At 38.5% G+C, this 27,761-nt stretch overlaps 1 protein-coding gene across 1 annotated transcript; it reads right to left on the reverse strand.

Moving 5' to 3' along the window:
- Positions 1-522: 522 nt before the first annotated feature.
- On the reverse strand, positions 523-26,251 carry LOC126185114 (prefoldin subunit 2-like). The gene is made up of 3 exons (XM_049927924.1): positions 26,040-26,251; positions 25,834-25,957; positions 523-1,148 (listed from the first exon to the last, which is right to left on the reverse strand). The coding sequence occupies exons 1-3, from the start codon at positions 26,162-26,164 to the stop codon at positions 978-980; spliced, it is 420 nt and encodes a 139-aa protein (XP_049783881.1). The 5' UTR covers positions 26,165-26,251; the 3' UTR covers positions 523-977.
- Between the last annotated feature and the right edge of the window lie 1,510 nt (positions 26,252-27,761).

Raw genomic sequence — 27,761 nt, forward strand, 5'->3', positions numbered from 1 at the left:
AAACTGTCTGTAGCTCTGGGGCCAGTGGAAAAAAAAACCATTTCCTCTCCACTAAGATCCTGAATAGTAAAACTACGTGGTGTTCAAACTAACCTCCATAAACTGTTAACAAAATACCTTGCTTTGGCAAATGAATTGCCGATGAGTATCAGGTTGCTGCAATGCTATTACAGAGTACACTAAGTTTTTTTTTCATATCTTATGCTAAAATACTTCTGTACACCGCATTCAGCTAAACTAAATTAACTTTAATCTAAGATTATTCACATTTCAGATAGGAACAAAAAGTATGTTTTCAGCTTAAAACTATTCCCTGAAAGTATTTCACCCTTTCTTGTAGAAATTCCGTTCAAGATCACTACAATAGCTCTGCAAAATGTTCATGCTACAAAGTAAAGAGTATCTTTATCACATTTCAATGTTTTAAATAATTCTATTCACAAAAACATGAAAATTATCATTTAAAATGTTACTTTGTGGGCTGAAGCTTGGGAAATTACTGTATTTTGTAAAACTCAAAAGTAAAACCACATACAACTTTTTATTCAGCATTTAATGATTGTGGAAACACAGTAGTCAACACAAAAACCATCAAATCTCAAAATGACCACTAAACATAAAAGTGTTTAAGAATAAATGAAGTAACGGTATACACAGAAGTAACTGATGGTGGAAGACAGATGGCAATGTACGACTAGGTTCACTTTAAAATGTTTTATAATGCTGCTTAAAGTTATTTCTGGACGCAAAGTAACTGAAGGTATCTTACAAGCATTTCTGTAATTAAGTTAACAGAGAAATTAACAGATTCATATAAAACAAAAGAACAGCATAAAAACCTCCAACAAAATTTTAAAGCAATGCCTGTAGGCTATTATTATTTACAACAGTCATCAATTTCATTGCAAGAGAAATGATAAATATTGCACAGTGTCCAGGTATTTGTCATTAACACACGTTTAAATACATGCTTTGGCTTATGATTTGCCAACAAGAACACCACCTGCACGATGTCTTGGGCCATCCGTAATCTCTCCAGCACTATGATCCTGTTCCTTTAGGTCACCACTAAATTGTTGTCTATATGCTTTTATTTCTTTATCCTTTCCCTTTACATCATCAGTGACATCTTCAATGAATTTCACCAACTGTTTAAAAAAAATACAAATATATTACCCACTCAAAATTGAATTTCTGCAAAATAAGTTTATCAGTCACAAAACTTTCTTGGCTTAACAAACTATTACAATGAATAAAATTTTCAGTTCAGCAACACACTACACCAAGGGCACAGGAAAATGAAATTATATAAGTTAACTCAATTACACATGTGGGTACTGTTCTGAAAATGTCAAGGAGAAAAATCTGGAACTAACACAGAAGATGGCAATCATACTGACAAAATGTGTTTGCTATATCACTACACACTCCACATACATTTAAGTTAATGTCTAACTTTATTTGCAGAATAATTTTGTAATTCTGTTCTGTGTGCTTTCTTCAAATGGATAAACTGGAATACTGCACCATCATAAAAGTTCTTATTTTGGAATGCTTAACACTAAACTGAAGTTATCTACATCTGAATGGGATGATACAGACATTGCCTCATATGAACTTATGGTTCTATTGTGGAACATTCTTCACAGATCATTTTATTTCTCTGATAAATTAGTAATATAGGTCATACAAGTGTAACAGACATGACTGTAGTTCGAAGTTTCTCAGAGGGCAACAACTATTTTCTATTAGTTTGATCATCGTTTTCACCATTTCATCACACCCCCCCCCCCCCCCCCCCCCACCCCCAAAGAATACTTTGTGTTTTCTCTACCTTCTACACACCCTTCTTTAAGGCCTATGTGTTACGCATGCCTTAAACCCACAGAAAACTTCCCAAGAAAGATATGCTGACTACTAATTACTTTGCAGACAGCAGTAGTCAGTTGTGGAAGTAGTGAATAATACAATAAAACTCATCAGCTTTGACCAGTAGCTATCATAATAGCAACTATTTGTTTGTACTATGTAACCAGCATAGTGACCGATGCCATACAATCACACACATTTTAACTGTATAAGGATCCCAGTGGGAATATGAGGCTATGGGTGGAATGTGGTTATCAATGGCTTCAAACATATAAAAAAACTTGTAAACATCATATTACAGTTGGGAAATTAGGAAAAGTTCTATATGTAGAAAACTGGAAAATTTTTCCAAACCCCATTTGCTTCACAAGGTACCTATACAGACCAAGTAAAGAATCTCTTCTTTTCACATATGTGAAGGTGGTTGTCATGACAATAGAAATGGTTACACGTTTGTACTATGAAATAAGTGTCTAGAGTTACTTTCATTTTCCCTGTTCTATATTTTGTAAGTGTCAGGACATCAGAAAAAGGCTTACACATCTCTGACTACAGATCAAATATTTAATCAGTTTACTGCAACCACTGTATACAGTACAGAGCAATTATTTAAGGTAACAATGAAACATATATGCACAAAAGAACTATCACAGCACTCTGAGTATTATAAACTTACTAGGATAAGAGGTGGATGGGGAAGACTGAAAATCAGCTCTACAGAAATCAATTTGGCTTCCATAATCAACAAGATTTTAGGAAATGGAATACCAACATCACTCTGGCTGGTTTGAAAACTTGCTAACACAGCTTTCTCTATTTGATTGTCAACAGGGAAAACAATCTTCAGATGTGAAAGTAGTAGTTGTTGTGGTCTTCAGTCCAGAGACTGGTTTGATGCAGCTCTCCATGCTACTCTATCCAGTGCAAACCTCTTCATCTCCCAGTACCTACTGCAACCTACATCCTTCTGAATCTGCTTAGCGTATTCATCTTTTGGTCTCCCTCTACGATTTTTACCCTCCACACTGCCCTCCAGTACTAAATTGGTGATCCCTTGATGCCTCAGAACATGTCCTACCAACCGATCCCTTCTTCTAGTCAAGTTGTGCCACAAGCTCCTCTTCTCCCCAATTCTATTCAATACTTCCTCATTAGTTATGTGATCTACTCATCTAATCTTCAGCGTTCTTCCGTAGCACCACATTTCAAAAGCTTATATTCTCTTCTTGTCTAAACTATTTATCGTCCATGTTTCACTTCCATACATGGCTACACTCCATACAAATACTTTCAGAAACGACTTCCTGACACTTAAATCAATACTCGATGTTAACAAATTTCTCTTCTTCAGAAACCCTTTCCTTGCCATTTCCAGTCTACATTTTATATCCTCTCTACTTCGACCTTCATCAGTTATTTTGCTCCCCAAATAGCAAAACTCCTTTACTAACATAAGTGTCTCATTTCCTAATCTAATTCCCTCAGCATCACCCGACTTAATTCAACTACATTCCATTATCCTCGTTTTGCTTTTGTTGATGTTCATCTTATACCCTCCTTTCAAGACACTGTCCATTCCGTTCAACTGGTCTTCCAAGTCCTTTGCTGTCTCTGACAGAATTACGATGTTATCGGCGAACCTCGAAGTTTTTATTTCTTCTCCATGGATTTTAATACCTGCTCCGAAGTTTTCTTTTGTTTCCTTTACTGCTTGCTCAATATACAGATTGAATAGCATTGGGGAGAGGCTACAACTCTGTCTCACTCCCTTCCCAACCACTGCTTCCCTTTCTTGTCCCTCGACTCTTATAACTGCCATCTGCTTTCTGTACAAATTGTAAATAGCCTTTCGCTCCATGGATTTTACCCCTGTCACCTTCAGAATTTGAAAGAGTATTCCAGTCAACATTGTCAAAAGCTTTCTCTAAGTCTACCAGTGCTAGAAACGTAGGTTTGCCTTTCCTTACAAGATAAGTCGCAGGGTCAGTATTGCCTCACGTGTTCCAACATTTCTACAGAATCCAAACTGATCTTCCCCGGGGTCGGCTTCTACCAGTTTTTCCATTCGTCCATTAGCCCCTCTATATACTCCTTTCATCTTTCTGCTTCCCCTTCTTTGCTTATAACTGAGTTTCCATCTGAGCTCTTGATATTCATGCAAGTGGTTCTCTTTTCTCCAAAGGTCTCTAATTTTCCTGTAGACAGTATCTATCTTACCCCTCATGAGATAAGCCTCTACATCCTTACATTTGTCCTCTAGCCATCCCTGCTTAGCCATTTTGCACTTCCTGTCGATCTCATTTTTGAGACGTTTGTATTCCTTTTTGCATGCTTCACTTACTGCATTTTTGTATTTTCTCCTTTCATCAATTAAATTCAGTATCTCTTCTGTTACCCAAGGATTTCTACTAGTCCTCGTCTTTTTATCTACTTGATCCTCTGCTGCCTTCACTATCTCATTCCTCAAAGCTACACATCCTTCTTCTACTGTATTTCTTTCCCTCATTCCTGTCAATTGTTTCCTTATGCTCTCCCTGAAACTCTGTACAACCTCTGGTTTATTCAGTTTATCCAGGCCCCATCTCCTTAAATTCCCACCTTTTTGCAGTTATTTCAATTTTAATCTACAGTTCATAACCAATAGATTGTGGTCAGAGTCCACATCTGCCCCTGGAAATGTCTTACAACTTAAAAGCTGGTTCCTAAATCTCTGTCTTACCATTATATAAGCTATCTGATACCTTTTAGTATCTCCAGGGTTCTTCCATGTATACAACCTTCTATCATGATTCTTAAACCAAGTGTTAGCTATGATTAAATTGTGCTCTGTGCAAAATTCTACCAGGCGGCTTCCTCTTTCATTTCTTAGCCCCAATCCATATTCACCTACTATGTCTCCTTCTCTTCCTTTTCCTACTGTCGAATTCCAGTTACCCATGACTATTAAATTTTCATCTCCCTTTACTATGTGAAAGTATGTTCAGGTAAACCCAAAGGATTTTTTACAGAATCACTACTTTTCACAATACATCTAAAGAAGCTGCTGGATAGCACTGTGGAAGCTCAATGCAGTTCCTTGTGGATGAAGCTAGTGTCTACAAGAAGCCTTGATACCAGAAAACTGTAGCAAAATACAAGAAGACCAGCGCAGATTGACACTTTATAAATTTATACAGTTAAGTAATAGTCAGAGTCTCACTTTATTTTTCCACATCCATTATTATAATGCATTTTGGCAGACGACCACCATTATCAGATGCAGTCTGCCAAATTGTATTATAACAATCGCTGACAAAAAATGAAGTGTGATCAAGACAGATTTTTTTATAATACATACATGAGCACCATTCATGATGACATCTATCAAGACTTTTCATCTTTCATTATCATGGTTATGTATCAAAATAATTGTGTTTTTGTCAGTTGATCACATGTCAAATACGATTCAATCACAGTAGACTTCTCTATCGTGACAATGCCACACTTCACAGAGAATGAAAATTCAAAAAAGAGCTGTGTGCTTGGTCACTGACTCATTGAATATAATACAAGTGCCCAACAGATATGCTCAAACAATTCCTTGAGGAAAAATGGATATTAGGTTTAAACATCTTATGAATGACAAGCTCATTAGAGAACCAGTCTTCATTTTCATTCTGAAGGAAGCTATCTTGGCATCCAATTCAATTATTTTAGCACCACACTGTTCAGAAAACTGTACCCCAGCAGTACACATTACAAGATAGCATCCAGAGTCATGGATACGCTTCCTTTTAAAATCAAAACAATCAATTTTTCAAGAAGAACCAAGCAATAAAAAAAAATTCCACATACTAACAAAATATCCACAACAGCATTTTTTAAATGTAGAAAGTTGAGCTTATACATTGGCTTACCAACAGCCACATCATTTGTGAATGTGATGGCAGAGGAAAGTAGACAATGTTTCCACCAAAACAACCTGCAAGGTGGCTTGTGTAATATAAATATAGATGTATAAAAAATCTGCTCACTAATTGGCAGCAGAACACACATGAAAGACAGTTGTCAAGAAACTCAATGTGGGACCTTAGTTTTAATAGTGTGTTCTGCCACTGGTTGCTGAGTAGATTTTTTTATCTATCCAATTAAATAATTTTGTCAATAATTGATTGCTTGTGTTGTTATATTAGCCCATGTGGCCACCATTCCTTCTTATGTAACCCTCTTCTCAGCCTGTTTTGTTGTCTCTTTACTACCTTATGTGCTACGTAATCCATCCATCTGCACTATCTAAACTAAGGTCCCACATTCCGTTTCTTGACAACCATCTTTTATTTGTATGTTCTGCCTCAGCTTGGCGAGTACATTTTTTACCTATCCCAATTAAATAATTTTGTCAATAATTGATTGTTTTCACTGTTATAAATGTAGATTTAAATGAGTTGACAGGCAGGGTCTATGAATCTGTTTTGTTTTCATGAGTGACCACATTTGTAGTAAATCTAGTGATCGTCTTGAAGCAGGTTTTTCCAGAGACAGATTTTGCACTATTTCACTGTCTCCAACTTGCTCCGGTTGAATGGGAAATGCAAGAAGTTCAAATAGGTTACAGATCTGAATGTCCTGTTCTAAGTTTGATACATCTGGATACAAAGATCTTCAGGAAGTGTGCTTCAGAAACATTATACATATAGAGAAGAGAGAAAGTGCCTAAAATCTCCTGCTATATATTGAATGCACCAGAATCAAAAATTTCCTATCAATACTGCTGAATTGTGTTCAAAGTTTACTTTGTGATTAGTGTGATATAGTGTACTGTTTTCTAATTAACATCTACGTGATTACTCCACTATTCACAATAAAGTGCCTGGCAGAGGGTTCAATGAACCACCTTCAAGCTGTCTCTCTACCGCTCCACTCTCTAACAGCATGCAGGAAAAACGAGCACTTAAATTTCTCTGTGCGAACCCTGATTTCTCTTATTTTATTGTGATGATCATTTCTCCCTGTAGGTGGGTACCAACAGAATGTTTTTGCAATCTGAGTTGATAACTGGTGCTTGAAATTTCATGAGAAGATCCCATTCCAATGAAAAACGCCTTTGTTTTAATGATTGCCACTCCAATTCAATTCACTTATCACGTCTGTGGCACTATCTCCCCTACTTCGTGATAATACAAAACAAGCTGCCCTACTTTGTACTTTTCTGATGTCATCTGTCAGTCCCATCTGATGCAGATCCCACACTGCACAGCAATACTCCACAATAGGGCGGACAAGCGTGGTGTAAGCAGTCTCTTTAGTTGACCTGTTGCACCTTCCAAGTGTTCTGCCAATGAATTGCAGTTTTTGGTTGGCTCTACCCACAACATTATCTATGCGATCATTCCAATTTAGGGTGTTTGTAACTGTAATCCCTAAGTATTGAGTTGAATTTACAAAATTCAGATTTGTGTGTCTTATCGCATAATCAAAATTTAGCAGATTTCTTTTAATACTTACGTCAATAACTTCACACTTTTCTTTAGTCAGGGTCAATTGCCACTTTTTGCACCATACAGATATCTTATCTAAATCCTTTTGCAATTCGTTTTGGTCATCTGATGACTTTACAAGATGGTAAACGACAGCATCATCTGTAAACAATCTAAGATGGCTACTGAGATTGTCTCCTCTGTCGTTAATATAGATCAGGAACAATAGAGGGCCTATAACACTTCCTTGGGGAACACCGGATATTATTTCTGTTTTACTTGATGGCATTCCGTCGATTGCTACGAACTGTGACCTTTCTGACAGGACATCACAAATCCAGCCTGTGAGGTAATGGGTGAGTTGTGGCACCTTGGAAATATTCTACATTCGGAGTTGGGGCAGCCATACAGGATGCTCGTTAGCAACCGTGTGATGCCACACAATAGCTGGACCACATGGTTGCTAGCCGACCGCGTGGCTGGGAATTCCTTGGTGACGCTGTGTCAATGAAAGAGATTTTTATGCCGAGAGTGCCAAAGATGTCGGACTTTGTGGAACCTTAATGGCAGACATTTCACAGTTCGTATAGAAATTAATAGTAGCCAGATAAACCATGATACCTCAAAAAGAAGCATGTACATTACCATTATTTGCATGACGATTGTGATGGTGTAATCAGATTTTCAATACCTTTATTAGTTCAAAATTTAGTGTGTGAATAAATTAAATTATACAAGTAACATCCAGCAACGAATTTCCAAAACCTAAACAGTTAATCCGATTTTGTCTATCAACATGTCTTTAGAAAGGTATTAGTGTAAACCAAATTGGTATGAATTTCAGGCATGTAACTTAAAGTACACGAGTTACTGGAGGTCAAAGTGGCGTATTACTACTTATTGCATCTGGCCACAAGTACTCAAAAAAAACGGTAACAGCATGCTTATAAATATATTTATTCATCTATGTCTTTGTTTATATCCGATATATACTATTAATGAAAAAATTGGTTAAACATTTAGTGTGTTTTAGAAAGCACAGAGACATTAGCCTACAGACCTACCTTTTGTTTCTATTTCTTCGATATATGTTTATTTGATTTGTTTATGTATTTAATAATGTGTGTTAGAGTGTGTTTATGGTCCAGCCGTAGGAATAGTTATTTAATTTCAAGTTATTGAAATGTAAATCCAATATTTCGTATGTGTTTCAATATGTTGAAGAGTATGCGTTGGCTTTGAGACATGGCAGGAGTGCTCCAGCCAATCACAGGGATCATTCCAAAAAGGACACGTGGAGAGACGTATGGAGGCTGGGGAGGAGCATCGTTTTCCGGAGAGGACAGGGGGAGTTCTGAACAGTGCGGCGCGAGGGACAGTCTCACAGGACAAGGGAGAGTCCTGGACATTACAGTGTGACGGATGCAGAGTCACGGGAATGACTTGGAGAGTGGAGCAGTTTTGTGCATGGTAGTGGGAGACAGAAATATTTCTTAGTGCCGACTTGTGCACTTGTGAGTTTCCGTGGCTTCTGCAGTGAAGACGTAGTATGCATCAGAAGTGAATATCTCGTGAGCTATGTTGTTGTTCGTAACTAATCACGTGAAGTAGGAATCTACTGTTTCCCTGTTATTCAACTTATATTTTATTTAATTGCTGGACCATCGACACCAATAGGTGTTTTGCAGTAATAAACTGCATTCTAAAAGGTACTTCTGCTATCGTACTCATCATTTAAAGTCATTAAGATTTTATTTAATTGCAATCTTTCATTTATAAATTACTATGTTGCATAACAGATTCACAATTGCCGAGTGATACGAACCTTCAACCATTCGATTCATGTGTCTATTCAGACTGTATACTGTAGACTCAACAGTATTTGGCTTGTAATGCAGTAATTATGTATCGCAGCCCCTATACAATGAAACCAGCCAAAACTTTTAATATTTCAACTCTGAGTTTGAGGGTACATAGTTGAGGGCCATCACACACAATTTTTATTTGAAAGCCCGCAAGTCGCACAACTGAGGAGATATTCCATAGGCACGCAGTTTGGTTAGAAGACTGCTTGTGAGCGACGCTGTCAAAAGCCTTCTGGAAATCTAAAAATATGGACTCAATTCTACATCCCCTGTCGATAGCACTCATTACTTCATGAGTATAAGGAGCTAGTTGTGTATCGTAAGCACTATTTTTTCTGAATCCGGGCTGACTACGTGTCAATAAATCGTTTCCTTCGAGGTACTTCATAATGTTTGAATACAGTATATGTTCCAAAACCCTACTGCAAATCAAAGTTAGTGATATGGGCCTGTAATTCAACGGATTACTCCTCCTTCCCTTTTTGGGTATTGGTGTGACTTGAGCAATTTTCCAGTCTTGAGGTATGGATCTTTCTGTGAGCGAGCGGTTGTATATAATTGCTAAATATAGAGCTATTGTATCAGCATAATCTGAGAGGAACGTGACTGGTATACAATCTGGACTGGAAGCCCTGCTTTTATTAAGTGATTTAAGCTGCTTTGCAACACTGAGGGTATCTAGTTCTGTGTTTCTTAACTTGGCAGTTGTGCTTGATTGGAATTCAGGAATATTTACTTCTTCTTCTTTGGTGAAGGAGGATGAAACTGTTAGAAGGGTATGGAAAGGTCTGGAGATAGTGACTTTCCTTAAAGTAATAGAAAGGCAGTAAATTTAAATGTGGAAAGCAAGAACATTAAATTGTAAACAATGACATATGTATTTTCCTTTATGTATGGAAAACAAATACTGGTTCTGTTCAATTATATAAAAATGAAACACTTTACGATCATTAAATCTGCAGTGATGTGCAACGACTGTAATTTGTGCATGTTTAACTTCCTGTTGCTCAGTTATTCAGACCATCCCTCCAGCAGTTCTTTGATATCAATATTCATAATTATGTGGCATGGGGTCACATCTCTGCTTGAGATAACAGAATTATTTCTTCCACTGCAGCAGAGAATGCCCCCAATGTCTCATTCAAGTAGGCAGTCTTTTTTTTTTTAGCAGTTATTTCTATAAGTAGCTCGCTTCTAAGCAGTGTCTCTCAATGTGGGAATGTTGACACCTTGTCAAATGGTTCTTGTTTCAACTGCGTGGTTATCAGCGCCCGTACAATTACCCAATCTTTGCTCAGTCCAATTTCGCCACTTTCCTGGATGATGATGAAATGATGAGGACAACACAAACACCCAGTCATCTCGAGGCAGGTGAAAATCCCTGACCCCGCCGGGAATCGAACCCGGGACCCCGTGCTCGGGAGGCGAGAACGCTACCGCGAGACCACGAGCGGCGGACAGGCTCACTAATGTGTTTGGGTGTTATGGTATTGTGCAAGTAAGAATGTGCATCTGTGATGCATTCTGTCAGAATTCAGATATTCAACAAAAACTGCATAGTTGGTGGGCTTTATCATATATCAATTGGAGAAACCTATTGGGTTCATTGTCTTATTTGTTTTAACTATTTTGATTACAAGCAGACGATCAACGAAATTAAACACAGCCAATCATCAAGGGGAAAAAAAATCATGTTTTGACCTTAATTCATGGTATATTAAGAAGAATATGGAAAAATTCTGTGTTTAAGAAGATGTTCCAATGAAGCAAAGAGGTTGAAGATGGAAAAAGGAATATTGGCAGAGTCAAAGAGAGTGCATCAACAGAAGCTTCCACAAAATATATGGAAAAGGTTATAGAATTCTTTGAAGCTCAAGAATTCAGAAGAATTCATCCAGGCAAAATGGCCTAGTGCCATTCAAATAGATGGAGAAAAATTACAGTAGGAAAAGTACTTGCTACTGAACTATTTGGAAGAAATAATCGTTTATGATCAAAACTGAATCGGACCTGAAGTAAAATTTACAAATTTTTTAAAATTACTTCTACAGTGGTATGACTGTAGATGCTAGAAGGTCCACATTCACTGTGTACTCTATACATCAGAATGTAAAACTAATGTTGGTACACAACCCATATGAATTGCTGCTTAGCAAAATACTACAAATGCTGTAAATGTAGATTTGCCTTTCCTTAACCTATCTTCTAAAATAGGACTTAGGGTCAATATCACCTCCCACGTTCCAACATTTCTCCAGAAACCGAACTGATCTTCCCTAAGATTGAATTCATTTTTTACCGATGTTCTGTGAATAGTTCGTGTCAGAATTGAATTAGGGATAATTATGGCTTGGAAGCCTGAAAGAAGGCCAACTGTGGCTTGGGAATCCTTTATTCATATTTAGGCTGGAAAATATTAGTAAAGATATCCACCTATGGTTGACCTTGGCTGCCAATAAGGCATTGCCCCTTGGCAGTGGAGTTACCTAATAATTGCAACATAGCAGCACAGCCACGATGCACCAACACAAGGATTTCTTTTTATATTTTTTTTTTTTTTATTACAAATGTACACCAAATCTTTGCAACTTGACTGCAATGACACCAACATGAAATAGGTGTTTTTGTTTTCTGGTGGCCTTAAATGCTCTCTTTTCAGTGGTATAAATAATCTTACAATCCTGGGTCAATTTCAAGATATATGGTGTCAGATACAGATAAAATTTGGTACTTTTGTTAACTTTTGAGGCAGATAACATGGTGAATGCAGCTGTAGAAATTTTCTTCTGTTATTGAATTGTTTACAGGCATATAGACAATGCACTGACAAACATTCATGTTTCCAGTATCCTTTACTCACTACCTATTCCTTCTTTTCATACCAGGCAATTTCCTTGTGACAAAATTTTTATTAAGTTTTAAGAGATGCTGGCCAATGACCACTGCTTTCTGTTCAGTTATTTCTGTGTTCTGCACAAATAGTAGTAACGAGAGGATAGGTCGGAGAATCCCATTATGTCAAACAATGGCTTGCTACACTCGAGAATATTTTTTGGGTTTTCCAGTTAACAAGAAAGTGGTCTTTGGAAAAGCAACTCTAGTACCTACACAGAAATACAGATGGAGCTGAGACTTTACAGACATTCGTGGAGGTCCCTTAGGCACATTAAGCCTACAAACTAATTTTGTCCAACTCTAGAAGGTCAAGTGGGGAGCGCATCTTCCAGATTCAATCACTTGATACAGATTGACCATTAAGTAAGAGTACACACACTATCTTGTCATATTATTGTGACCAGCTGTCAAAAGCTTGAATAACCACCTTTTGTAGCTTGGACTAGTGTGAGTCATGCAAGAAGAGAATCAATTAGGTTTTGGAAGATACTGACAGGGCTGTGAAACCACGTTGACTACAGTGTTATGGCCAGCTGAGTTAGGTTACTCAGATGACGATTCACAGTGCATACAGCCAGATCTATGTTCATAGATTCTATACTAGGTTTAAATCTGGCAAGTTTGGTAGTGAGGGGAGTATGGTCCACTCCATTTCTGCATTGCAACGACTCATCCTGGTGTTATTTGAACCAAGCATATGCATTGTGAGATGTGTGACACATTGCATTGTCTTGCTGGCAGATGCCATCATGCTGAGGAAAAACAAGGTGTATGTAGGGGTGGACATGGTCTCCACGGGTAGATGCATACCTGTGTTGATCCACTGTGCCTCTCATAATGACAAGATCAACCACAGAATGCCATGAAAACATTCCCCAGAACATAATGCTCCCTTTTCTAGCCCAGACTCTTCCAATGATTGTTGCAGGGCATTTGTTTTCAGACGTTTCCCATTGAACATGGGAATGGCCGGCCGTAAGTACAATGGAGCATAAAATGTAAGTGATCTGGAAACACCATCAGTCACCACTCAGTGGATATCCAGTTGCCATACTGACATACAAATTTCAGCCTTCATCGTCAATGAACAGCCATCAGAATGGAGGCACGAACGAGATGCCTATTGCAGAGGCCCATATGCAGTAACATTCAGTGAAAGGTCATTTGCTGTGCAGTTAGAGCCACCATTTCACTGACTGCATGGCCCCTCCTGCCTGAGGTCCGAGTCCTCCCTCAGGTGTGTGTGTGTGTGGTGTTCTTAGCATAGTAGTGGGTAAGTGTGGGGACCAATGACCTCTGCAGTTTGGTCCCGCAAGAGCTCGCACACATTTGAACATTTTGAAAGGTCATTGAGGAGACACTGTTGGTAGCCCTTTGGTCCATCTGGTGTTGGGGGGGGGGGGGGGGTGGAAGTTGCTCAATAGTTGTACGGTATGTCTGTGTGCATGTATACGTCTCTGTAGCCGTTTTTCACCCTTGCCATCTATGGCCTGTGGTGCACCATAGCTGCCTCAGTGCCGGTTTTGGGTAGCGCTATTTGCCATGCACTGCATAATTTAAACCTGGGAGCACAAGAACAGTTTACAAACTAAGCCTTTTCTGAAATGCTTCCACCCTTGGCCCGAAAGCCAATGATCATGCCCTTTTGGATGTCAGATACATCACTCCATTTCTGCATTGCAACGACTGCACTGTTTTCCACATCCCTCCCAACACGCTTTATATACACTCCACTGCTAGTGCAGCCACCTGCCGTCTGAGTTGTTATGGCACGTTGATGTCTGACATTGGCAGTGGTCACATTAATGCCACTGAAACGTGTATAAAGTTAATACCCAAACATTTTCATGGACCTTGTGATTCTTACATTTATGTGGCAATAAATTTACCGGTATTTGTAATAAATAATGTAAGAGAATTTAGAAACTCAGAACCATAGAACTAATAGAAGAATACATTCCACACATACCAAGCTTACTGGCCAATGGTTCAGAAGAGAACTTTATATTCTGATGCAAAATCAGTAACAAAATTGGAAATCCATGGATATTTAAGAACAAAGTACAAGACTGTCTTATGAGACATACTTCCTACAATTTATCTGAACATTTCATCTCAGGAAAGTAAATCACAGTTAATACTAATGCTTAATATTAAACATATTTTTAACTTTTCCAATAAATACGACAGCACAGATGGTGTCTGAAATCAGTAGTTACACAAGGTGTCACAGGAGAAATGGTCAATAATCAGGGATATGACAGGAACAGCCCTTCTAAGAGCAACGAAGTCTAGTAAACATGTGATGTAAAATGCATACCTTAAGAGCTATGAGCAATTATTCAGTAGAAGATAAGCGATTCACAATAACTAAGCTGAGTAAGTACTCATAGCTCTTCAGGAATGCATTTTATAGCCCATGTCTAGTAGGTGTTTTAGCTCTGAATGATTGTTCCTCTCATGTCTCTGAAAATTTACCATTCCTCCTCTGACACACTGTATAAATGGGTAGTTTGTCATAGCAGCAGTAGCCTGTATACATACAGCACCTAAGCAGTGTAAGAGAAGTGGCCTGTTTTCTTCTTCAAAGTAGCTCATTCTCGGCAACTATTCCCACACATACACAAAATAAACTAGAAATAATCCTATAATTGCCAGTGTAGGTCAGTCGGCGCTGGTCATGATTTCTTATATTAGGTTCATGCACAAATTCATAAAATTTTGGTTTTGTATGTTGGCATTCTGGTTGCTATGGGTTCATTTATCAATTGTCATTTTTATTTGTAGTTCACTGTTGTTATTTGAGTTTACACATTGTCATTTGGAGATAGTGAGTGAAGCTGTATATGCTAGAAAATGGAGTGCCTAGTGGAGAAGTCTAAACACTGCCGACATATTCTTCTGTTTGAGTTGAACAGAGGGGTGACAGCAGTGCAGACAGCCAGAACCATTTGTGCTGTGTGTGTGGATAGTGCCACTGGAAACAGCACGGCAAATTATTTTTAACATTAGTGACTCAACGTTGATGAAGAGCTTCAGGGTTTGATGAAGATAGTTCAAACACATTAATCCACTATGATCCACATCAATGTACTTGAGAACAGGCAAATGTGATCAACTGTGATCATTCCACCACTGCATACAATGGGGAAGGTCCAAAAATGTGGTGTATGGGTACCGCATGCTCTAAGCCAAAAATCACAAAAATCAGCAGGTGGCCATATGTGCATCTCTGCTTGCTCGTCATAAATTGACTCTTAAACAACACTGACCATTCCTATCCTGCATCATTACTTGTGATGAGAAGTGGTATCTTTATGCAAACAAAAGGAATGATTGAGCTCAAATAAAGCAGTAAGTACCAATACGAAGACCTGCTCGCACCCACAAAAGATAATGTTATGCATCTGGTTGGTTGGTTGGTTGATTTGGAGGAAGGGGCCAAACCACAAGATCATCGGTCGCATCGGATGAGGAAGGAAATCAGCCATGCCCTTTCACAGGAACCATCCCGGCCTTTGCCTGAAGTGATTTAGGGAAATCATACAAAACCTAAATCAGGATGGCCGGATGTCGATTTGAACCATCGTCCTCCCAAATTCGAGTCCAGTGTACTAACCACTGTGCCACCTCGCTCGGTATGTGCATCTGGTGGAACATTGGTGGTGTGGTGCACTACAAACTGCTTCCATGAGGCGTAACGGTCACTGCTGACAAGGAATACTGCATGAAGCTACATTACTTCTTAATAACGCCAACCCACATTCTGCTAGACTGACAAAAAACACTATACAGGAGTTGAGTTGGGACGTCATTCCACATCCACCTTATTCACCTGACCTTGCATTCTCAGATTTTCCCCTTTTTGCTCTATTGAACAACCTTCAAGGAACTTCCTTTCCGGATGAGAATGCACTCCGAACATGGCTCAACGAGTCATTCACCTCCAAACCACGTGATTAGTACCCAGTGTTGTGAATAGTGAAGGAGAGTATATTATTGACAATTGAAGTCTCTGTAATGGGTATCTGTTTTGTTTATTAAACTTATGCAAAAACACTATGTACTCGTGCACCAACCTAATAGCATATTTTACAGAAGTTGGCTGCAATAGATGCCTATGTTTGACAATGTGTAACTTTATTTGATCCAGAACTTAATTCTCATTTGCAGTGGGATGCAAGGAATTCTATCTAAATGTTGCCACTTCCATAACAAAACTGGGTCAAATGTATCACCACTGATACTGAGCCCAAGATTTTGTTTTTAATTTTATTTGTAATTATATTTATGTCATAGTTTCCTGAATCAACAAAAGTTAAATTTCGTTGTCCTGAAAATATCCGTCACAAAATTATTTGAGGAAATACAGTTAAAGTTGACACTTCTGTAGATGAGGATGGAGGACACAAGTTTGCTTTTTATACTAGAAGCTATTGAAATTTAAAGTTGCACCCACTGTTGCTGTTTCAGTTGTTAAGTTATCTTTTGAACAAACTTCAAGATTTAAAGAAAGGTAAGATATTAAGTGTACACCTAATTCGCAAAAACAGCTATGCATTTAGCGTCCCACTAATGACGAAAAACATGAGAACGGTAAATCTATAACTGAGCAATTATAGTAATTCTGTTGATTTTAGGCTAGGAGTGAGAGAACCCAATAAAATATCTAGAAAGCCATAAAGCCGTGTTTAATATGTAAATAACCATGTATAAACGTTGCAAGAAATTGTGTTCCATCCGTGACAGTTTTTTGGATTATTACTAAAATCTAAACCATTTTCTGTCATTCTTAAGTTATACTGGTTAGTGTCTTAATGGTTTACACTAATACTGTTTTGACAAAGGGCACATTATTGCAGTGCTCTGGCTCCAAATGAGAATCTCAAAGGGCAAAGCTGGTCACCTGCTTGCGTATTACTGTCATGAGCACTTATGGAAAGTGGTTGAAGGTCAGTGGAATAACGAATAGGGCGTATGGCACAGAATTCCACATCTCATCACAGATGGCAGAGATCGGAAGATCCCCCTCACCAGTGTAATCCAGGATTGGCAGTGATCAGTGGCAGATCTGATAACAGAGTACAATGCTGGTGCAGGTGCAAGCCTTCCAGAGCACACCTATGAAAGGCCATTAACATGAAGCTCCACATCACACAACACCTGTGTCTTCCTGTCTTGACCTAATAACATCGTCAGTTATGATTGCAGTGGACACGGCATCACCGAGTTTCCACCATGGAGCGATAGAAATATGTCGCCTGTCAAATGAATTGCCATTTCTTGTTACATCAGGTTGACAGTTGGCTCCTTACACACCATCACACAGGCAAATGGCTGCTTGAAACATGCACCGCACCACAGTTGCTGGCCGCTGAGAGCAGAATTATGCCATGAGGTATATTGAGTTTGGCTTCTATAGGTCCTATGGTAGTTCTCCAAGACACCATGACAACAATTAACTATGTGAACATTATCGTGGACCACTTGCCTCACTTCATGGTTGAAGTCTTCTCTGATGGGGATGACATCTTCCAGCAGGGTAACTTTTCATGACAAGGCCAGAATTATGCTTCAGTGGTTTTAGGAGCATGATAGTGAACTCTCATTGATGCCTTAGCCAGCAAATGCTCTGATCTGTAATCACTAACACTTATTGGGCACCAGCTACTTACCCACAATCCACCACCCCATAATTCGCGGGAATTTAGTGACTTGTGAATAGAGTTAGTTGGTTCATGTTCCACTGGTCAATCGCACTGTACAGTAGCCTTTATGATGTGGAATGTGTCAAGTGCACAAGAAATGCACATATGAAACAAGATTTTTTAAAAATACATATATGCATTTTGCAATACAGAATAAAACATCAATATTCCTATTATTTAGCCTGTTCCCTTAAATGGCACAAAATGCATATACTATATTTATCGACTTATTTATTCCTAGTCAAGAATTCATCTATGGTACAGAAACAGTTGGCAAGGAGATATGATTTCAATTTATTTTTGAAGCTGTTACTGCTGTCTGTCACACATTTTATTTCATCTGGTAATTAGTCAAAAATTTTTATAGCAGCTTATTTTACCCCTTTCTGTGCCAAAGTTAGGTTGAGTAAAGGATAGTGTAAGTCTGTCTTTTTCTGGTATTATAATCATGAATGTCACTGTTGTTTTTAAACTGGCCCATGTTGTTGAGAATAAATTTCATTAGTGAGTAAATGTACTGCGAGGCTGTTGTAAGAATTCCCAATCTTTTAAAAAGATGGCCTACAAGATGTGCGACTATGAACCACACACATTATGCTAACCACTTTCTTTTGAGCAGTGAATATTTTTTGTCTAAATGTTGAGTTACCCCAAAATAATATTCCGTATGACATCAGAGAGTGAAAGTATGCAAAGTATGTTAGCTTAATAATTTCTATATCCTCAAAATTGTCAATTGTTCTGATTGCAAAAGTTGCTGAACCTAGTCACTTTAGAAGATCCAAACTATGAATTTTCCAATTAAGATTCTCATCTATATGAACACACAAAAACTTAGTATGCTCTACCCTGTCTACTGACTTCTGTTGATGTGTTATATTTATTGAAGGAACTGTACATTTTGCAGCAGAAAATTGGATGTACTGTGTTTTTTCAAAGTTTAGAGCAAGCCCATTTGCAGAAAACCAATTAATGACTTTTCCAAAGACCTTATTTGAATCATTTTCAATTGGAGTTTCTTTTATTGGATTAATAATGATGCTTGTATCATCAGCAAATGGTGTCAGTTCAGCTTCTTGCTTGCTTCAGATAAGAAGGGAGGTCGTTCACATATATCAAGAACAGATCCATGATTGAACCCTGTGGAACACCTAATGTAATTTCACTGCAGTTAGATGAAGTGGCAAACTTATTTAAATAAATCACTTGACCCATATAAAGAAACTTTTTGTTTCCTCTTCTGTAGGTATGACTTAAGCCACTCACATGCTATTCCATTTACACCATAGAATTGTAATTTTTGTAACATAATGTCATTGTTCACACAATCAAATGTTCTGGACCAGTCACAAAATTCCAATTGGTGAGTTTTTACTACTTAAAGACTATTATGTGGACAGTCAAATTTTAAACTGCTGTCTCAGTGGAACAGTATTTTTGAAATCCGAACTGTGATTTACTAAGTATCCCATCACTGTTGAAATGGCTAACCACTCGAGTACATTACTTTCTTTAACATTTTTGAAAATGCTGTAACCATGGATACTGGCCGATAATTACTGACATCTGTGGTGTCCCCTTTTTTGTAGACAGTCCTGACTATGGCATATCTTAATCTGTCTGGGAAAATACCTTGAGTTAGTGATGCATTACATATGTGAATTAGAACATCAGCTGTAATTGCTCCACATTGTTTTAATATCTTATTAGAGATGTCATATACTCCAACAGAACATTTATTTTTCAAAGATTTAATAATTTTACTTTTTTCACAAGAGGTTGTTAGGTGAAACTTAATCTGACTACTTTTTTTCAAAACAGACTCTTCCATGTACTGCCTGGCTTTTTCTTTTGAACTGTTCTCACCAATTTTTTTCTCCTACACTTAAGAAATGGTTGTTAAATACATTAGCTACTTGTGTACTGTTGGTTAGGATGGTCTCGTTCTCCTTCATAGTAATGCTGCCTCCCCCAGTGGTTACTTTTCCTGTCTCCCTTCTAACAACATTCCATACTGATTTGATTTTATTGCCGGAGTTGTTAATTTCTTCTCTAACATGCATATTTACAACTTTTCTCAGTATGTTACAATAATTTTTATAGTGTAAAACTACTTCTGTATCTTTACTAGTTCTTGTTGTCTCATACAGTTTTCTTTTTCTTTCCTAAGACACTTTAATACCTGTAGTAATCCAAGATTTCATTGAAAAGTGTGTGGTGTTACATTCAGTAATTTTGTTTGGGAAACAATGTTCAAAACGGAATATAAATTTATCAAGAAATATGTTGCATTTATCATTAGCATTTGTATTATTATATAATCTCCCCAATTAACATTTCTTAAGCTTTCTCTGAAGTGCTCTATAGATACCGGGTTGAGCAACCTCTCACTTTTACTTAATGGTTTCCGAACTGTACACCCTGTTAGGTTTTGTAAGTTAATCAGTTGTGTGGCATGGTCTGACAATCCATTTACCACATGTATGTGTGTTTTACATCCTCTTTCTGTACAAATACATTATCTATTAAAATGCTTCTGTCTTGAGCTATACATATAGAGAAATGGACCACTGATTCTAAGTTATCTGTTGTTAATAACACTTCTAGTTCACTTTTCCTATCAGAATTACTTAGAAAGTTTACATTGAAATCACCAAAGATTAATAACTACTTCTTTTTGTCTGACAGACAGTATAATAGAGTGTTAAACTTTTATGAACAGCTCCCGGTCTCCTAATGGGGACCCGCACACTGTTGCTAATATCAATACTACATTATCTTCCTGAAGTCCACATGCACAAACCTCAAAGTGCTGATCAACACAAAATTTGCTTACTTCTACAGTTTTGCATTTATACTCTTGTTTTATGAAAATGGAAACTCCTCCGCTATCTATCCTAGATCTACAAGTGTAAGATACTAAATTATACCCACTTATACTGACACTATCCATGCTCACAGTTACCTGATATTCAGACAGAGTATATCAATCTCATTTGTATTTTTGAGATCATCTAAACACACTAATAGCTCATCTACTTTATTTTTTATTCCCCTCATATTTTGATGAAGTAAACTGATACTGCCTTAGCTTCACTCCTATTTACTGTACATGAAGTTTCTTTTATTCTGTTTATCTTTATTGTCATCTGTCTGGACTTTGGATTTAACCTAAAACACCTGTCTGCCTGGACCCATTAACCAGAGGGATCACTCCTTGTGTGACTGTGGACCCCCTTACAGTTTCTGTTAATGGAGAAGCTAACTTAAGTTTTCCCCATTCTGTTCAGGTGCAGGCCATGTGTAGTGTCCCCACCTACCAATAGCATTTACTGGAACAACTCTTATGTGAGACACCTGGTGCCTCATACATACTTCTTGAAACCTATCACGGACCTTTAGAATCCATGTCAAGCAATATCAGTGTTGTACTGTGTTTGAAAAGCAGAACAACACACAAACAGGCAGTCATTGTTTTAGCTCATCGGTGTAAATGTCTCCCTCAGTAAAGATATTTATTTGGTAAAGAAACTGCGTCCTTCTGAGCCTTCAAAAAAAATCAGCAGCTGTAAAATATCTACAGTCTAAAAGGGCAACAATCAGATTTTCTTAGAAGACAAGAAATAGTCTTGTTAACTTACAAGTTAAATCAGCAAGCAATTACCTAGTATGAAGGACGTCAAGTAAATTGTAGAACCAGCTACTGTGAAAAAGAGTTAGCATGCAGAAATGTTACAAGAATATGCCAGTAAAGGAAGCCTGCTTTCTTCCGATTTTTTAAACCAAGAATATTCAGATACTGAAATCTAATTTTTCACCTTACACCCAGTGTACATTCTCTTATCTATAAGATTCTGATGAGTGATCAACAATCATATTTCTAAGGCCTACACAGACAGACAATCTTGAAGGTGCAGTGTCAGAACAATCATGACAAGAACATTTATTTTGTTGAAGTTTCAAATTTCAAGATAGAATTCACACAGATTTGGGCATATAATTATATAATTGTTAAGGCTTTTGTGGCCACTTGTTGACAAACCGTCTGCTGGTTTCTGTCTTTAAATCTGGAGGAGGAGATTAGTGTTTAAGGTCACGTCAACAACAAGGTCATTACGGATGGAGCACAAGCTCGGGTTAGAGAAGGATGGGGAAGGAAATTGGCCATGCCTTTCAAAGGAACCATTCCAGCATTCACCTGAAGCAATTAAGGGAAATCACGGAGAACCTAAATCTGGATGGCCGGATGTGTTTGAACCACCGCCCTCCCAAAAACGAGCCCAGTAAGCTAACCACTGCGCCACCTCACCTCACTCAGTCTCTGATTCTTTGGCAACATGAGTGGCTGGCATTGTCAAAGCTTCAACATCTGTTGCTGGTCATGGATTGGAGTCGACCTTGTGGCCACATATGATATGTACCTGACACGCCAACAGCCAAGGGCTTTTTCATGGTCATTTCAGCTGAGATTCTCCCCTTGCTACGTGCAAGGGTCATTTGCTGCAGCACGGGACTTCAGGATCTGTTCACCATGAAGCTATCATCTTGTATATTTCTATAGCTTCTCTGAACAAGCTGGTGTGATAGTTAGTCCCAAATCAAGATATCAAACATGTTAGGAAGATCAAATAAAACTATATGTTTCCAGAGACCTTTTCAAGTCTCAAATATATATGATGTATACAACGCAGACCGAAGCAACAAATGAAAATTTGTACGAAGGATGGGATTCAAACCCAAGTGTCCTACTCAGTAGGTAGTTATGCTAACCGCTACATAACCCTTGCTCAGTGGCTTCATGCAGCTGCACAGACTACCCTAGCACGCACCTCTTCTCAATCCAAATTCCCATTCACTCTTCAGCCCTCTTGATATTCCCCACAAACTAATAGCATTGCAGAAGCTCTCTAACTACACTGGACAGCACGTCAGCATCAAGGAGTGAGGCATGCTGGAATTCAATAAGGTGTTGGCCCACCCTTAGCCTTTATGACAGCTTCCACTCTCGCAGGCATACGTCCAATCAGGTGCTGGATGGTTTCTTTTGAATGGCAGCCCATTCTTCGCGGACTGCTGCACTGAGGAGAGGTATCTACGTCAGTCGGTGAGGCCTGGCACAAAGTTGGCTTCCCAAAACATCCCAAAGGTGTTCTATAAGATTCAGGTCAGGACTCTGTGCAGGCCAGTCCATTACGGGGATGTTATTGTCATGTAACCACTCTGCCACAGTCTGTGCATAATGAACAGTTGCTCGATCATGTTGAAAGAGGCAACAGCCATCCCCAAATTCCTCTTCACCAGTGGGAAGCAAGAAGGTGCTTAAAACATCAATGTAGGCCTTTGCTGTGATAGTGCCACTCAAAAGGTGTGCAAACTCCCTCCATGAAAAACACGACCACACCATAACACAACCGCCTCCGAATTTTACATTTGGTGTTACACAGGCTGGTAGATGACGTTCACTGGGCATTCGCCATACCCACACCCTGCCAACAGATCGCCATGTTATGCACTGTGATTCATCATCCCATTTTTCCACTGTTCAATCATCCAATGTTTATGTTCCTTACACCAAGCAAGGTGTCATTTGGCATTTACCGGAGTGATGTGTGGCTTATGAGCAGCCGCTCGACCATGAAATCCAAGTTTTCTCACCTCCCGCCTAACTGTCATAGTACTTGCAGTGGATCCTGACAGAGTTCGGAATTCTTGTCTCATAGTCTGGATAGATGTCTGCCTATTACACATTACGACCCTCTTCAACTGTCGGCGGTCTCTGTCAGTCAACAGACAAGGTCGGACTGTACACTTCTGTGCTGTATGTGTTCCTTCACATTTCCACTTCACTGTCACATCATAAACAGTGTGACCTAGAGATATTTAGGAGTGTGGAAATCTCTCATACAAACATATGACCCAATCGCCTTCCCACATTCGAAGTCCTCGAGTTTAACGGAGCACCCCATTCTGCTCTCTCCCGATGTCTAATGACTACTGAGGTCGCTGATATGGAGTAGCTGTCAGTAGGTGGCAGCACAATGCACCTAATATGAAAAACTTATGTTTTTGGGTGTGTCTGGATACTTTTGATCCCATAGCGTAGGAAATGAGGTCTAAGAGTGTGAACTTGTCATTCATCAGTAAATTAATAAAATAAATTTTAACTTAGAAAAACTGATTTCCACTTCATGAGCCCCATCCGAGAATTTCTTGTCCCACCTGTGACGGTCTCCTATTGTAATTTTTGTAAGTAAATATTAATAATGTTACATTTATTTATATTTAACGACAGAACTGTTTTAATAGTGTGAATTCAATGTGTTCAAAACACTAAGTGTTTAACTCACAGTTCTTGGGAAATGTTGGTGGGTAAATTTGCTGTCCCACGTGTAACAAGATTTTAAAGGGGATAAACAGCTGACTTTGCAAATTCCTGATATTTGGACTTAAAGGGAAGGTGGAACAACTATTCATATGTTCATCGACCAATCTAATTTATTTGTATTAATACTGTTATATTACCTTTTAATTATCAAGAAACAAAGTGCAAATTGCCCCACCCATAACAATGGAATCTTGTCTTTTGAGATGCTGCTAGTCCTGTGAATTTTTTACTTATTATTTTTTGTCAGTTCTTATGGTCGAAAATTATATTCTTGTTCTCGTGACCCTTTCATCCCATACTAAAGGCAGTAGAGCATAACAATACTCTTTTTCAACTCTATCGTAGTCTGTATTCCCAGGGTATAATTATTTACACAAGGAAAACAGAACATAAGACTGTGATAATCACAACAGAGGAAACAGTGGACTCACATGCTAGTAAAAGTGGGCATTGCTCATTTATTTCTACAATAAGGGATAAGAGTGTGAACTTCACAGCCCAACACACAAACATCTGAAACCTACTTTATTGAAATTTCAGGTCCATGTTGATACCATATGCCCCAATCCCAACATTGAATTATGTTGCCAACATACATGTAAACATTTACAATGTTTCAGAAAGATGTAGGTGGATTCATAGAGATACCAGCTATATATTTTTAAGACCGCACGTGGAACTCTACACCAAAAGGTCTTTAATTTTATAAAAATTTAGTCATAAATAAGACTTTTGTATGATAACAACAAGAAACTGCTACGTGTATGCAAGTTTGATCCTGTTGCTGTTCAACTACCAAATATAATGAAAGTTTTGGACTCTACCCTGGAATTCAGTTACCAACCTAGTGCAACGGTGGAATACAGTACACATAAAAATTTGTCAGTACGAGAGTTAAACACCATCTTTTCTGAGACATTTGTTTCAAATCATCTCCCGCTAAAGTTACGTAGCCTACTGGACCCTGCGCCCGAAATTCTCAGTTAGGTTGGAAGGTGGCAATTTGGTTGGGCGTTCGCGAAGTCAATGAATGAACGCAGAAAATCTAGTTGTGGTAACAAAAATACCAGTAATAAAGCCTAATTCTTAAGACCGCATCATAGTGAAAAATGCAAGGGGAATCCAGTAGAACTTTTACCATGGCCTTCATCTTTCAAACTGGTGCTCTCATCCTTTGGAAGATTACCTCCTCTTCGAACGAACTTTGAGGCCAAGGATGAAAATGTTAACAATATGCCTATGATTTTAAATTTACGTAACTCCTGTACATTGCAGTAACAAAAACCAAAGCAGTGTCAATCCGATGGCAAAAATTCCAGGCATAGTTGCACTACACATAGAATTCAAGAATGAAAAACTGTGAAAATGGATATTAATCTCACAAGATAAGCAATGCACTAATGATGCGCCATGTGGCTACCTCTTGTCCTTAATGAATCTGTCAAATGTAAGCCAGATAGTCCATAAAACAACTAATTACTGAACTTTCGAAATTATGTTATTATCTACATATTGAATTCACTGACGTAGATTGTATATAACAATTATTGAACTGACAATTACACTTGGCAGTAAATAGCACTATATAGAATAGAAATATAATAAACTTGGGGCTTGCACACGATTCAAAAGTTATGTTTTAAGCATGTACGTACCTGTTCAGCGTTACTGGCAAGAATAGGTAACACATCTTTAATAGTTAACTGGCACAGTATACCTCCGACCATTCTGTAACATTTCCTTGAACTGTCAACTCCCTTCAGTGTGTCTGTCACCAGCCTGGAACAAAAGTTTTCTATTTGCTAGATACAGCAACTTGCAAGATACTTACTATACCTTCAGGTGATAAACACATATTTACCGATGTTCCTCCAAATCCATTTCCATTTCAGCAAGTTTCGCACCCAAATAACGCCGTTCAGCTATCATGTCGCGGTACTTTTCGACGACATCGTTGTCTCTGGGCTTCTTCCTTTCCTCCGCCATCGCAACCGTAGAAATGTGAACATATACTCACTTGCACCGAATGGCAACAAATCTGCCGCAAACCTCCCCACCATCTTGCAGATATTTTAAACAATTACTTATTTTCAGAACCGTACAAGTCCACCAAATAAGGCAAGTTCCTGCAAACCTACTACATTCCACAGATACGTTTAAAATTAGCGCTATCCAATCACGCAGAAGAGAAGTCGATATGTCAAACACACTCGCCGATTGGACACTTGCACAAATTTTAAGCTGAGCTTTCATTTTAGTTTCTGATCAAGTGAAAGAAACTAACAATATTGTCCATACGTTATTTGCAATTTAACAGCACAACTGTTGCCGAAAATAGTTTTCTGCAATAAATTATTTCGACAGGAAATAATACTGATGCCTATTTTGTGGTCGAAATACGATTTCCTGAAGTTCGTCCTGATGCATATTAACGCTGTTTGTTTCCTCGTGATCTCTCTGTCAATACATAGATACATCGCCTGTGACTCGGTACATTGATAGTCACTCTACATCTACCTGTTAGTCCCCAAGCCACTGCACTGTGCATATTAGAAGGTATTTCGTAATAATGTTAGCGATTTTCTATAGGATTAGCGTATCTGCTTCGGTGTCAAAGTGGGCGAAAAACTGATTACTAATTTAAAGGTCCGGAGGTCAATCATCAGTACGGTTAGGTCCAAGGATTTATTCTGAAGCAACTTATCGCTGAATTCGTTACCTATGGTAATGATTTGTTCATGTGTAAAATGGCGAAGTTACACCTTGATTTGGAGTTCACACAGAACCTCTATAATTGGATGGGTAAGTACTAATTCCCTGTGGACGTCAACGGAAGAGAACAGCAAGCGACAACACCGTCAAATGATGACGAGCCCACACTAGACAGAACGTCAGACTTGATTGATTCACTTAGCTCAGCACGAGCTCCTCGTCCAGGCTGCGAAGGCCCAAGAGATGTCCACCGGCCGTCGTGTCATCCTCTGGCCTGTGGTGCCATGCAGACACTGAGCGTGTGGTCAGTACACTGCTCTCCCAGGCGTTTTACAGACTTCGCAGACCATGGAGCCGCTACAGCTCGGTCAAGTAGCTCAAGTGGCATCGCAGGGCTGAGTGCACCCCACACCACTCTACCCACCAAGGAAAAATTCTAAGTATGGCAACCACCAATGCTGACCACCTGGTTGTGGAGGCAGACAAGCTCAGTACGGAATGTATGGTGAATGTCGGGTTACGAAATACCATTCGTGGTACACAGTGTTATAAGACAGTATCAGAATAAAGGAACTAGCAATGATAATGTTTATTAATAACCAAAGCTAGCTTCACAATGAGTGTTCTTGACAAAGATTGTATCGTAAATTGGTGAAAAGTGGACTAAGAGAGAAAGTGTCATCCAAACATTTCGAAACATCATTAGTTATTTACTAGAGAAAACATAAAAACACACCAAACAATATTTACAATGCAATACATCGAACCTGTTAACCTAGTTCAACGCGTTTTTTAAGTACTAAATAGCATCAAAATAACTGTGTTTTTCTTCCTCAATAGAACTGTCTTTTACACTGCTAGGAAAGCTTAA

This window comes from Schistocerca cancellata, chromosome 4, assembly GCF_023864275.1.
Source record: "Schistocerca cancellata isolate TAMUIC-IGC-003103 chromosome 4, iqSchCanc2.1, whole genome shotgun sequence".
NCBI classification, from domain to species: domain Eukaryota; kingdom Metazoa; phylum Arthropoda; class Insecta; order Orthoptera; family Acrididae; genus Schistocerca; species Schistocerca cancellata.